The sequence below is a fragment of the Centropristis striata genome, chromosome 6, assembly GCF_030273125.1.
Source record: "Centropristis striata isolate RG_2023a ecotype Rhode Island chromosome 6, C.striata_1.0, whole genome shotgun sequence".
NCBI lineage: Eukaryota > Metazoa > Chordata > Actinopteri > Perciformes > Serranidae > Centropristis > Centropristis striata.
This window is the reverse complement of record NC_081522.1, coordinates 24,749,705-24,765,089: the sequence shown is the minus strand read 5'-3', so window position 1 is coordinate 24,765,089 and position 15,385 is coordinate 24,749,705. Positions and strand designations below refer to the sequence as shown.

At 32.8% G+C, this 15,385-nt stretch overlaps 1 protein-coding gene across 3 annotated transcripts; it reads left to right on the top strand.

Annotated features, from left to right (window-relative positions):
• The first annotated feature begins 8,976 nt into the window (after positions 1-8,976).
• Positions 8,977-14,247, top strand: LOC131973286 (troponin I, fast skeletal muscle-like). Of its 3 annotated transcripts, none has more exons than XM_059335249.1 (6): positions 8,977-9,057; positions 9,165-9,204; positions 11,194-11,322; positions 11,429-11,518; positions 13,910-14,083; positions 14,170-14,247. In XM_059335249.1, exons 1-6 carry the CDS (start codon positions 9,050-9,052, stop codon positions 14,245-14,247), a joined length of 519 nt encoding a protein of 172 aa, XP_059191232.1. In that variant the 5' UTR covers positions 8,977-9,049. The 3 variants fall into 3 exon arrangements, with proteins under 3 accessions (XP_059191232.1, XP_059191233.1, XP_059191234.1); XM_059335250.1 differs by having other exon boundaries at positions 13,910-14,093; positions 14,183-14,247; XM_059335251.1 differs by lacking the exon at positions 8,977-9,057 and having other exon boundaries at positions 9,061-9,204; positions 13,910-14,093; positions 14,183-14,247.
• Positions 14,248-15,385: the final 1,138 nt, after the last annotated feature.

Sequence of the window (15,385 nt, the reverse complement as noted above, 5' to 3'; positions counted from 1 at the left end):
AGACACTTGGAAAGATTATTTTGGGAAAAACTTTCTTTTTACTTGTTCTTAAGTCATGTGAGAAAACATTTTAGATTAGGGTAACTAGACATCCTGAATAATTCAAAAAAAGTCCTGAATTATGAGCAGGCCCGTCCCTTCTGTCCCCAACATTGCTGTGAGCCTCGTCTTGAAAATGAAAGGCCTGCTGCACTGAATCTATTGTTGTATTTTAAAGTGCATCCAAATGTGCATAAATAATGAATAAGCTGCTGCTTATCAGTCTTCATTATTTAGTTTTTAAACTCTATGAATCCTTGGAAATACTGATCGAATCACTTATGTAGGCTATAATTCTTGCTAATAGTTATTAACAAAAGTCCTATTTGTTTTGTAAAATAAGAGTATTGTTGATATGTTTTCATTTGGCCAGTGCATTGGTTAGGTTTTTGGTGAGGAATTTGTGATTAAAAAAAAAATCTAAAAATGTGTTTGTAGGCTCCAACCAAAATTTCACCCACTTTCATCTTTTCACCTGACAAGTTTAGTTTTCACTTGCGTCTGAGCGCTTCCTTCAGTCAGTGGACCTTAGAATATTGTATTGCAGATATAATAGGTTTTTTTTGTTCTTCAGTTGTATTTCTTTGTTTTATTATCTAAAAAGGGAATTTCAACACTTAGAAAATGTATTACCAGATTTTTTTTCAGTTGCTTCTCAGGGCTTCCGTACTTACTAGCCTTCTCCAGAACTTTCAACCACTTCCTTCCACCTTCTTCAGACCCCTTGCGCTTATTTTGACATGATCAACTTTTTTTTTTTTTTTTTTTCATATTTACGCTGTGTGATAACACCTGAGTAAGCTTCACTCACTGAAGAGGCTCATTGGAGACTGTTAAAAAGGAGAAAGAAAAACTTTTTTCAATATATCTTTATAGATAATGTTTATTATTGGGTTAATCTACACATGCCACAGGTCTATAAACTTCATGTTTATCTTTCATCTGAAATTAGACACTTTTTAAAATACATAAAACACATTTATTCATAATAATTATAATATAATTCCTGTTTTGCCCCAACTATAAAATGTGTTAAACATTTATAACACATGGCTTGAATTATAATTTATCACATAAATCTAGAATATTTTTTTTACTTCTTTACTCTCAATGATTATAAGTATAAATATTTTGAAAACTTATCATTTTGTATTTATTATTTTTATAATTATCTTATTAATTTATTTTTAGGAATTAGGAAAAAAATATAGGTATTTATATATTATTATTATCATTTTAATTATAACATTTGTATATTTTTTAGAACTCATATCTTTGGAAAACGTATCAATATTTATTATTATTATTATTATTATTATTACTTTTATCTTTTTCATTTATATATTCTCCATACTTTATAATTATATATATTAGAAACAATTATAGTTATTTATTATGAATTTGCACCCCTCCAGATATTTTCTGTCCTGTTAGTTTGTCTTTTCCTGCCTTCTGAAAAAAAACTACAACTCCATTGTTGGTCCGATCAAAAAAATGTAAAAATTTGAATTGTGTTTTTTTTTTTTTTGCAGAATGTTACCAATAGTTATTATTACGTGAGTGACTGAGATTGGCTAATATGTTTTTCTGACAGTTGTTGGGACAAGTTTTGCTAAATTTTTTGCTCACAATTGCTGCATAATAGGAGCAAAACTTAATCTGTATTTTTAATTTATTTTAAATGTAATTGTTTTTTTCTTTAGTCGGACTTTCAGACCTCCATACAGATATTTATTTTTATTTATTTATTCGTATACTTCAATCTGCAACAGTTTACTGTAAGTCCCTTCATTAAGCATCCAAAAGCATAATATGAATATTTGTTAATTAGTTTATAATACACTATGTTTGTCAGCAGATAGAAGTTTTTATTCATGTACAGTATTCATCAGCATTTGTTTTGTCTCTTATGACACATATTACATATTTTATAGATAGATAGATATACTTTATTTATCCCAAGCTGGGAAATTACAGATATATATATATATATATATATATATATATATCTGTATATGTCTATATATATATATTATTACAGCTGTTTTCACATATTATGAAGCAGCTTCCACTAATAGAGTAATTATAACTGTTTACATATAAATAAGAAACACTTATATCTGCTGACAGCTACATTAAAATGTGCTAAAAAGAATTGATCAAATGTTTAAATGGGGGATTTAAAGTGAAGTGTTGACTGCGACCACACGGTGTCAGCAGAGCACTTCCTGTTTCACATCTTCTGTCTCCTCAGTATTTTTAGTCTGCAAACGTCTCAGGACACTTTCTGTTTATGTCAGACAGAAATAGATACAAACAAATTCCTCAAGTTAAATTTTTTTTAATCGCAACATCACAAGAACAAGATTTAAAAAATATATAACTTCACTTTTGTTTGTTGAGCTTTATGTTTACTTTTATACTTTACGAATTTTGCTATCTATTTCTTATACTTCTGATTGGCTTTTATTAGACACTTGGCCCAGATAAGTCACTTTTTTTTTTTTTACTGGTTGATGTTTCAAACCTCTTTATGAATTCAACTTAGTTCATAATAATGTTTTATTTTAAATTATTTACTTTTATGTCATTAAAAAAAAAAAAAAAATGTAAAAAAAATTTGAAAATAACCATAATTTAAAAAATAGTGTTATACAGCTTATTTTATTTTAATTTATTATTTTTTTTATCTATATTTTCAGCAATCGATCCTGAACAAACAGTACTAATGTCTATTTTTATTTATTCTTTATTTGAAATGTTCACCAATCTTCTGATAGGGTTTCATTCGCTCGAATAATTCACATTTCATAAATCTCTTTTTGAATTCAGCTGACTTTATTATATATATATATATACATATATATATATATATATATATATATATATATATATATATATATATATATATATATATATATATATATATATATATATATATATATATATATATATATATATATATTAATCTGTTATTTATTTATTTATTATTATTTTTTATTATATTATTATTCCTATTATTATTTTTTTTGCTAGGGGCAATTTAGTTTTATTTCCTATTTTATTATCCTATCTGATCAGACAAACAGAAGGTGAGTAACATCTGTTTTTATTGTTTTTCTTTGAGGTTTTATGTTCATAAATGTCACATTTAATTTTCTTCTGTAAATGTCCCCTGCTGTCATATAAAGGTGAAGTTCTTGATTGTTTTGTTTCTGTTTGTCTTTTCAGTGTCTGAATCCAGCATCAAACTGCTGCAGCAACAAATAAGGTGCGTCTTTAAAACTTACTTATAACAACAATTCAAAACACTTGTTTTTGCAAAATTCTTGTTTTATTTTTGTTTTTTTTCACAGAGGGAATTTTGGATCTCTTTAATCACTCGATAAATCAAACCTTTAGGGGATTTAAACTGGAAAGCATGTTGTATTTAAATGTTTTATAAACATTAGCATTTATGCATTTTTTATGTTGTATATGTATCACCAACACACAGTATATTCTAAATACTTATAGATTGATGGATTGATTGATAACTTTATCATCCCACATGGGGAAAATTTTAGTTGAACTGCCTACTTTTCACTTTCAGAGACTCATTTTGACCTCTGACCTCTACCCTTTACAGACATGCCCACTTTATGCTGATAATATGTAGTTTTATGGGGAAAAAAAACATATTTTTTCTCCTGCAAAATAATAATGTATCATTTATAATTTTGCTTATTATATTTAAATATTTCTGCATACTGGGGTATGGGCTGAAATATGTGCCACCAGAAACTGAATTTGAATTATTTATATTTGAATTTGAATTGCTTAACTTGAATAATTACATTAAAAAAAACGAATTTGAATTACATAATTTCCACAATTGATCCTGAACAAACAGTACTAATGTCAGAGCATTTTGTTTGGAAAACCTGAAATCAAATCACATCGAACAGTTTCTTATATGCTATGTATCTCAATGTTACATATTTTTCAATGCAATAAATAAAATTGAACAATACAAATTCAAATGATGTGATTCAAATTCAGTTTTTTTAATGCAATTTTTGAAGTTAAGCAATTTAAATTCAAATATGAATAATAATTGAACAATACATATTCAAATTATGTGATTCAAATTCAGTTTTTTCTATGGAATTATTCAAGTTAAGCAATTTAAATTCAAATATAAATAATTAAAATTCAGTTTCTGGTGGCACATATTTCAGCCCATGCTGGGGTCCCTGAACAATCTTGGATTGACATAAACTGGGTATCAGACTCTTGTGGACTCAGTGAGCCTGATTTTCTTCTTGTGGCATGATGTTAGTAATCAGTAGCCAGCTTATTGCAGTGAGGGCATTTCTTGAGTCTGGACCTCAGTGTATTAAATGAGCTGCTGTGACCTCTAGGATAATCACAGCCTCATGAAACTACAACTTAAACTAGAGACCTAGAGCATTCAGAGGATGTATCACAGGTATTTTGACAATAAGGGGTTTTATCATCAGTTCAGATAACAGTACATACAATCACCTAAAAATGTTATTCCTGTAGAAATCTCCGAAAGGTCAAAAGTCTCTGGTACCAAATCAAATCACAGCATGGTTTTTCTGTTAATGTGGCATTTTGGAGGGATTTTTGTCCATTTTCATTAGTTCTCAAATGGTAAAAAAGGGTAAAATTTAACACCAAATCTGTGTACCAACTATGTGGCATTTACTACATTTTTGGTCGAAACTGAGTTATAACTAAAAATGAACTCCTTGATGTCTGTTTTATCTTGTGACAAAGTTTTAGATTTCAATTTTGCTTTATTGCAAATAAATAATTATATAAAAATTGCAGTAACTACAAAATTCAACTCAAAACCAAAGCAGACAGCAGTAAGTCATCTGCTTTGACTGTGATACAGTGTAGCCTTGTATTTCTTTATTGTGCTGAATAGTGAAGACAAGAATAATAGAAATGATAAGTTGATAGGGAAATTATTATCTAGATAGTGGTTAAGTAAAAAAAAAACAATGTTTAAATTATATTACGACTAAAATATAACATTACTTTATAACATTAGATCTAAAAAACACAAACAACAAAGAGTTGTTAAATCATTTTAAACACACATGGAACAAAATCAAGTTGAAAAGATAAAAGCTGAAAGAAGACAACAGCAGAGTGCAGTAACTACATTTTTGGGGTCAAAGGTCAAATAAATCGCCATGACTTTTTAGCATAAAAATGACGTAATCAATACATGTAGAAATAAGTGTCATATCACTTATCTACCTAAAACCCATTTGGCTGGCCAGTTGAACTGAAACTTTAAAGCAGTTTTTCTGAGTTTTACCTTTTGCATAGGGGCAGCTGTGGCTCAGTTGGTAGAGCGGACATCTACTGTTTGGAAGGTTGGTGGTTCAATCCCCGACCATGGCAGCCTACTTGTCGAAGTACCCTTGAGCAAGATACTGAACCCCAAATTGCTCCCGATGCTGCGTTCATCAGTGTGTGAATGAATTCCCAATGGTGGCAGGTGGCACCGTTTAGGGTAGCCTCTGCCACCAGTATGAATGTGTGTGTGAACGGAATGAGGGCAGTCTGTAGTGTAAAGTGCTTTGGATAAAAGCGCTATATAAGTGCACACCAGTTACCATTTTGTTACTGCAGTTAGACTTTGTAGGGCAGTGCTATCTAGCCATGGTGAAATGTTAAGGGGTTAACAATCCTGAAATAGCATAAACTGGATATCAGTGGAAAGCTGAGACTCTTGTGGACTCAGAGAGCCCATTGTATTCATGTGGGATGATAGTAGCCAGTTCATTGCAATGAGGGAATTTCTTGAGTCTCAACCTCACTGTATAAATGAGCTGCTGTGACCTCTAGGATAATCACAGCCTCATGAAACTACAACATAAACTAGAGACCTAGAGCATTCAGAGGACATGCAGCTTTCCTAGGTATATTGACAATAAGGGGGTTTATAAGTGCTCATCATGAAAATGCAATTCCTGCAGAACTCTCCAAAATGTCAAAAGATTTTGAAACTAAATCACGAAGTAAATCAAGTCTTGCTCTTATTTTAAATGATTTATTTTTTATATCATTTACATTATTTAATATTTTAAAAAGCATTTAAAAATAACCCTAATTTACAAAATAGTGTCCTATAGCTGTTATTTTATTTTAATTTATTCTTTTTTAAAATATATTTTCAGCAATTGATCCTGAACAAACAGTACTAATGTCTATTAAGCTTTTTCTTTTCTATTTTATTTATTATTTATTTCAAATGCTCACCAATCATCTGATTGGGTTTCATTAGCTAAAATAATTCACATTTTATTGTCATTTTTAACAATTTGTTTACTGGATGTTGATATTTCAAACCTTTTTTTGACGGGGTTTCTCAGCTCTTTAGAGAACAGAAGTGCTCATCATCCAATCACGAAAAATGCAATTCCTGCAGAACTCTCCAAAATGTCAAACGATTTTTATATTAAATGAGCATTGATTTGTCTATGTTGTTCCTCAAAGTCTTGCTCTTATATAAACTAAGCTGGCCACTTAACTTCCTCCACCCACCTAAACAAAAGGGCTGTAGTGTAACAGGAGTCAATATAAAATATATAAAAATAGAGATTTTCCATATCTCGTGGTTTTATTACAATGATGACAGCTTTGACCTTAATTGAGTTAAAGTCTTGTATGTTTCCCTCTTCCTGCTGCTGTCCCACTCAGGACTGCTGAGCACCAGGGACAGGCCGACATCACCGATGGAGGATTTATGAGGCGAGCTGTCAAAGAATGAAGGTATTTCAGGAGCTCATTGGCTCCTTTGGTCTCATGGCCATAACGAGAAATGCAAAAAATTCCTGTCCAAGCACATATATACCCCCACAGATTTCACTTTTTAGTCTGTGACTCCCTCACTGTCTCCCGTCAGTCCCTGCCGTTCTCCTCATCGTCACTTTGTAGGTGAGAAACTCTTTTATTCTGTGGGTTCAGTCAGAAGGATTCACCCTCTAGTCTTATATCTCTGGGTGGTTTGGAGGAAATTATCTTTTTTTCTGTTTTTGTTAACAGAAATAAGATAATATGATCACATGTTTATTCATTTTGATGATGTGAGCCTATTTCATAGGACATTTTTGTTTATGAAAATCTAAATTAAGAGATTCCACACATTCAAATCTGTGCAAATTTTTTTTTTTTTTTTTTTTTCTTATTAGCAATAATTTGTATTTTTATTCTCTCATTGACCTCCTTCAAGGCAAGAGTTTACTTTTTTTTTTTTTTTTTTTTTTTACAGATTTTTGTACATTTAATGTATTCAAAAGGTGGCTTAAATATTTTGTGTGTGTGTGTGTGTGTGTGTGTGTGTAGAGACTTCTTTTTTTATATTTGTATTATTATTTTTGTCTTCTTGCTCTGTAGCATTGTGTCATGAGTGCAGATCTTGTATTTGGTTCACAAAAAATGTCCAAAGAAAAAGATTTTTCCTGTTTTTTGCTAAACATGAAGCTTTGTCCCGTCCAAATTAAGTTTTTTTCCTAAACTTTTTACTACTAGTACTACTACTACTTCTAAATTTCATTTTTTTTTCTTAATTCTTAACAAAACATTTACAAATCCTTCCTTAAAATACTCAGAGTGACATCACTGCTGTGGCTCCTGAACAACTCGAGGGTGCTTTGTTTTTATCTGCCTGCAGAATCAAAAAACTTTTGCATTTGTACAAAACTCTTTGGCTCCTTCCAGGCGGTTTTTTTCTGGCTCATATATCCAGTTACCTTTGAGTGAAAAATGACCCTCAATATCAGGTTACACCAGTCACTTCTGATGCTGCAGATCAGCATATTTCAAGTGATTTACGTTTCAGTTTTACAGCCGGTGAACTTTATAGATTATGCAAGTCTGAAAGGCCAAAATCTTTGGTAAATAATATCTGAAGTTGTTCGAGAAAAAGAAAAAAAAAGTCAAAATCTGACTGTAGTTTGGTTTTAAATGCTGGGATTTATTTTATTTTGTTCCGTAACTGAAAGCTGCACTGACCTCTCCTGTCAGACAAGCTGCTGTCCATGTCATGTCATGGCTCATCGTTGACCTTTGACCCTTAGCCAGGTTTAGCAGTGACCTGAAGGGAATGACACATGAGTGCCAAGAGCCTGCAGAGGGGCCCCCGGAGGCCCCCAGACCACAGATTGACAAACACTAATACTAACGCTGACTGACACAGTTTTTATTTAAAGTGGCTTAAAGATCATTCACTTGTTACTTCTTGTTTTACTTTAACAGAGAAAAAATATTTCGTGTTATTATTATATTTATTGTTTACATTAAATATTAAATGTTTTACAGGGCAAATAGAAGGTAAAATAACAAGAGAAAACATTAAAATGAACATTAATGATGAGCAATTGAGTGTCTTTGGCAATGAGTGTACCTGTATGTTTTGTGCTGTTATGCACCAATATAAAAACTTTTTTACTAAATATATAATGCAGAAAACAAGCATTCTTTGTTTTCTGAGGGTTTATTTCTAGAATTTGTTTATAACATATACAGTAATGTATAAAATAATATTAGGCTTTTGATGAACTTTTTTATCGTCATATTGGTGCACAATCCATATAGAAAAGGTTTATTTTTATTGCAATTCAAAAAATATTAATAATTGAGCATGCAGTATAGTATATTCTAAATAAATTGGATTTTTATGAACATTTTGAAACATAATTACAATAAACAAATTACAATTACAAAAATATAAAATGCATATAAATATAAATAATATTAAATATTGAGAATTTGAATATAAAGTTTTCATTTTATGAAAGAGGAAGACTGATAATTCAGGTGATAATGGGATTAAAAAAGTGGAAAACAGTCTTGTTGGTCTTATTATAGTTCTCATTTTTGTTCTTTTTATATTGTATTTTATTTATGAAATTATGATAAAGTTTTTTAACTGTTTCATATTTTCCTGATTATTCACAGAGTCTGAAACCAAAAAGAAGCCAAGATGTCTGAGTAAGTATGAATTTATTCTGCTAGAAATGTTGTTAAACATTTTGTGTGTAACTCCTGTGAGAATCCCTGAATGTTATTAATATTTCCCCTTTTTTTGACAATTACAGGGGAAAGAAAATGACATCGAGCCGCAGGCATCATCTGAAGGTAACATAATTCCTTTATTATCCAATAAATCCAAATTTAATCGAAAATAAATCAGATTCTACTATTTTATTGTGAAGTTGCACTGTGTCTGCTGGATGTGCTAACATGTAAACAGCTTCATAATGTGATGTGTGATGAATATTTATTTTCAGACATAATAACACATACATATAACTACTGGGGCTCCAAACATATGCCCCAAACCATGTCAAACACAAATAGTAAATATAAATCACAAACCTAAGAAGGGAACTTAAATACTCAATAAAAAAAAAATAAAAAAAACCCCGATACAAATACTACATAAGTAAATAAAATAATAATAATAATAATAATAAATAATAGAAATAAGAGTACAGATGGGGGAGATGTCTGAGGTCTTATTTGAAAGTATCATCTCCTGGTTCTCTGAAAATGTTTTTCTTTAACATGCAGCTGTTTAAAAGCATGTGTTTCCATCCTCGTCTGTAATAAGTTATATCTGAATAACCATAACTAGGAGATGGTTTATGCCAGAACTATGCAAATCACCACATAACTTCTTCTTCATCCTGTTAACCAGACCGGTATAAAAGCTCAGACCTTCTTATGCCAGCTAGGATAAACAGGTTGATTTGAATAATAGCTTTATAATAATAACTTTATTTAACTTTATAGATTTTTTATTATTTTTTCTGCTTTTGTGTGTGTATAAATGGTTAAATAGACACCTGTGTCTTTTGTTTGTTGGTTCGGTTCCTGGCAGCTTTGTACTTTGTTAATTAAAATAAAATAAAAAATCTGACTGATAGTCAAGTTTGTGACTTCAGAGGTTTAATCACTAGGAGAATGATGCCATGAGGCTAAAAACAATTCTTACATTAAAAGAAAAACAATAAGAGACAGAGCAGGAACAATCACAAGACATTCTCAGATACACAGAAAATAAAAGATAAAAGAAGTAAAAAAGTAAAAAGTGAAGAAGTAAAAGGAGTGGTGAGATAGAAAGCAGGGCTGCAACTATCGATTATTTTCATTATCAATTAATCTGTCGATTATTTAAACGATTAATCGATGAGTTGTTTGGTCAATAAAATGTATATCAATCAGTGTTTCCCAAACCACAAGATGACGTCCTCAAATCTCTTGTTTTGTCCACAAACCAAAGAGATATTCAGTTTATTGTCATAAAGGAACAAAGGAATAAGAAATATTCACATTGAAGAAGCTGAAATCAGAGAATTTGGACTTATTGTCTTTAAAAAAAACTGCTCAAACCAATTATTGGATTATCAAAATAGTTGACGATTAATTTAATAATCGATTATTGTTTGATTAATCGTTGCAGCTCGAATAAAAAGCATTAGATAAAAGCAAGTCCATAAAAGTGGACTTTAAGAAGTGATTAAAAAGAAGTTACTGACTCTGCGCGCATTATCTCCTCAGGTGGCTCGTTCCAAAGTCGGGGTCTCTGGTAGAGAAAGTCCGGTCGCCTTAAGTCTTTAGTTTTGGCTGTGGAACGGTCTGACCCGAGGATCTAAGGAGGCGGGTCGGCTTGTATGGAATTAATAATTCTGTTAAATAGCTAGGAGCCAGACCTAAAAGAGCTTTAAAAATGATCAGTAAAATCTTAAAATCAATCCTAAAACGAACAGGGAGCCAGTGCAAGGAAGCTAAAATTGGGGTGATGTGATGTTGTCTGGTAAAACCAGTAAGAGGCCGAGCTGCTGCGTTCTGAACCAGTTGGAGGCGAGAAAGGGATTTCTGGGAGATGCCAGAGAGGAGAGGAGAGGAGAGGAGAGGAGAGGAGAGGAGAGGAGAGGAGAGGAGAGGAGAGGAGTTACAGTAATCTAAACGGGAGAATATGAGAGTATGAATGACTTTTTCCAAGTCAGAGGGTAACAACATGGGGCGTAAATGGAAAAAACAGAGTTTTAAGAGGTTAGGTAACTACAATAATAATAATATTAACTGTAATAACTTGAGAGTGTGTGTGTCCTTGTCCTGCAGAGTATCGTGCTTCAGGTTGCCGCTTCTTGGCTGGAGCAGGAAGCTACCGACCTCGCTGCCGCCAAAGTAACTTACATGGCAGAGAGATGCCCCGCCCCCGACATGAGCGGAGACCAGGCGTCTCTGATGGTAAAAGAAAAAACAACAACCTGAAAAACATGTTAAAAAAATCCTAAAGGGGAGGAACACAAGTGTTGAAGAGCTGATTTGTTTTTTCCTATTTTCCTTCCAACAGGAAATCTGCAAAAAGCTGCACCAGTCCCTCGACAAGATTGATGAAGAGAGATACGACGCCGAGGCCAAAGTGTTAAAATCAGACAAGGAGGTAGAGATTTCTCACTTACATATGCTTTAAAGGGATAGTTTGGATTTTTTAAATCAGATTGTCTGAGGTACTTCAGTGTATTACCTGCACCGAAGCTAAACAATGTGCTGCTGCAGCAAAACGTGTTTTAACCACCTGAAAAAAATCACTATCAGTTTAAGTATACGCTATTTTTAGAATATTTTCACTGCTTACTTTGCCTTCAGACACTGGTGGAATGCAGTAAAAGTATACTATGATGCCCCTGTGGTAGATAAAACAGGATGAAGTCCCTTCTAGGCCGTTTGTTAATGAGACAGTGAGGTAAAGTGCCATTTTGATTGCCCTAAAGACGATGTGAAAAAGTGCCTTTTAGGGTGAAAACTAAATACAATGCACTAATGGGTGTCCTTAAATGGAGATAAGGCAGAGAAGTACCCTCTAGAGTGTTTTTTTAATTGGAGAAAATACAGAGAAAGTGCATCTTAAATGGATTAAACATGATGTAGTATCCTTTGTAGGGAAGACAAGGCAATAATGTGAAATAAGGGGTCCAAATGAAGAAAACATGATGCAGTCTTAACCTTAAACCTTAATTTGTATTCAATGAACTTTTTTTCCAACAGATTTTTGCACATTTAAAATACTTTACATTCGCTAAACTATTACTTTTCTATTCTTGGTCTTTCTTGCCATCTTGCACCATATCAATGTATCAATGTAGTGCAGATCTTCTATTGAATTCACAAAAAACATAAAATTGCACTGTTCTCAGGTCCATAGAAAAATATTTTTCCAGTTTTTAAGCGGAAGGTGAACATTGAGAGAACACGGTGTCCATGCTGGAAAACATTCCGCACACTGCATGCAGCTGGAGCTCTTTTTTCTGCCTCTTCAAAGCTGGTTTATGGAGAATCCAAACTGACCCTTTAACCCTTTGATGCACAACATGGGTCTAAAGAGACCCGACTAAGTTTTTATATTCTATATCTTTGCAATAAATAATTTCATCATTCAGTATTGCAGGTTTTCCTCAAATACCTTGTTTTTGATCATCATACATCCTAATTTTTTGTTTTCATTTCTTACTTTTTGAATAACCCCCCTTTTTTATCACTATGTTCTAATGCACAAGGTGATTTTTGACCCATGTTGTGCTTTAGAAGGTGTTTATATGTTGTCACCAATTTAAAACCTGATAAAGGAGACGCAAAAATTAACTATCTTATTTTGTTAAATTGGTGTTTTTCCAATGGAAATTATTATTTGGTGGCTCTAATAAGTCTCTAATATGATTTTCCAATGGAAGCTGGTGGTTCTAACAACTCTTTTAAAGTTAAACCTTAAAAATAAGAAACATAGTTACCGGTACACATATACTCAAATTGTTAATTTAGTGTATCACTTTTTGTATCACTACGCTTCCAATGCACAAGGTCATTTTTGACCCATGTGTGTAAACTTGATGTAATAATACAAAAAATATTTTTCTTCATAAAGTATGAAAGGAAAAATGGATATAATGATCTGTTGTAATAAAAAAGGAAGATATTCAAACACAGCCAGCATGAAATAACATGGGAAATTAATGCGGGTCATTTTTGAACCATGTTGTGCATTAGAAGGGTTAAAACTAGGGCCGGGACTCGAAAAAAAAAATTAATCTAATTAATTAGAGACTTTGTAATTAATTAATCAAAATTAATCGCATTTAATCGCATATAAATATTTGACCTGAGAACAGTGAGAAATTATTTTTTTCACATGGATTTTTAGTATACCATTGAATAATGACTGAATATATAAGCTTAAGCAACAAAAATATTGTTTATTTTTGTTTAAGTCCAACAGACCAGTGCAATTTTTGCCATTAAGTGTAGCAATAGCATATTTAAAAATATAGTACATTTCATAAATTCAGGTAGCCTATAGGTAGGTAGACCTTCTGTAAACTAGAATAAGTACATTTTTAAGTAAAACACAATCCACGCTAGCTACCACACTAGCCGCTAGCTGCTATATGTTTTGCATTGAGGTGATACTTGAGGCTGGATGTGCTGCGGTGATATGTGAATTCCTTGTTGCATAGCAACACAACCATGCTCTTATCAACGCTTCCATCCGTTGGTTTTTTGTAACAAAATGTCCCATCATCCACGGAGCCAACCAAAGCGATCTCATCAGCTTCTTCCGTCATGTTCACTGTGGTTTGTTGTTGTCTGAACTCATGAACGCTAGTTGGTGCTCCAGTATAATCGGTCCGCCTGAAACTCATCCAGTGAGAAACGTTCCGCGGTGCAATAAAATGCATCAATTTTTTGAACACGTTCATTTTTGTGTAATTAATTAATCTTAATTAACGCGTTAAAGTCCCGGCCCTAGTTAAAACTAATGTGTTTGGTGTTTCTTTAGATTGAGGAGTTGAAGCTGAAGGTGGTGGAGCTGGCCGGCGTGAAGAAACCCGCCCTGAAGAAAGTGCGTATGTCCGCTGACACCATGCTGCAGGCTCTGCTGGGAGGAAAACACAAGGTGACCATGGACCTGAGGGCCAACCTGAAGCAGGTCAAGAAGGAGGTCAAAGAGGAGGTGAGGCATGGTTACATTATGATCTTTATTTCACATGAACTCCACTAGGACCACCCATTCACTGTGATGAATGTGTCGTCCTGCAGGCCAGCGATGGAGTCGGCGACTGGCGTAAGAACATTGAGGACAAAGCTGACAGGAAGAAGATGTTCGAGACTTCCTAAAGACTTTTACTTTCTGTGGGCTTCAACAACTCTTTGTTACAAATTTAAAAAAACTCGTGCCATTAAATTATTTTTTGGAATAAGTCAATGATGTCACACTGCAGTTTTTTTCTCAACGTTTAAGAGGTAAAGGGGTTGTTTTTAATGCTGTGTTTCCTTTGAATTTATTTAGTTATTTGACTTAATTACATTTTTAAATTAATATTCTTTTACTTCTACTAAATCTGAAAGGTGTAAGTGTTCATCTGAACCTACAAAGAAATAGATTCAAAATCATGAGAAGCTATTTTTAGGCTCAAGGAGTTACTTTAACTTTTTTAAAAATGATAAATATTTCTTCAGGCACAACAGCAAATTGGAAAATGAGGTGTCGTTCTCATAATGTGGCACCATATGTCAGCAGAGAGCTTTCTCTCCCTCTTTTCTCTGCTGTTTTTTTCCCTTCTTTGCACTCCTCTTTTCTTCTGTCATGAAAAGTGGATTATTTCCAAAATATTTTTCATTAAAATCTAACTTCAACTTCGTCACCACAAGCAAATCTGCAGCAGCATGGAACTCTACATATGGTGAGTAACTTTATTTCATTTTACTGGAATCGTATGTGAAGTTTGGTCTGATTATTTAACATCCAAGTTGCTACTTTTATGTTTCTGCAAACCACAGATACGTTGATCTGAAACTTACTTTGTGCTTTGTGTGGTGATGAAGTGATGTTTGGTGAGCAGGTGGGGAGGTCGATGGGAAGAACTGAGCCTTTATTTTCACTTATGTCCAAACCTTAACCAACCAAACTGTTGTACGATCAATGTTTTCACCATGTGACTGGTGCTGTTTTAAACACGTTGTGTTTTTTGTTAAAGGGAACGACTTGGTTGAATTCAGGAACAAATAACAGGCAACTAACTTAACAGACAACTGGCTGCAGTTATGTAGGTAACACATGGTGGAGTAGAAGGCGACTTGGACGTGTAGAGTCTTTGTACAGAATGTACAACCGTGATTCAAAAACATTGGGATGATGTCTCAAACTTAAATGAAACAGAATGTGATCATTTGTGATTCCTTTGTGACAAACACTCAATTGAAAACTGTACAAATACAATATTTTAACCCACCTGCATGCCAACAGATAAGGATA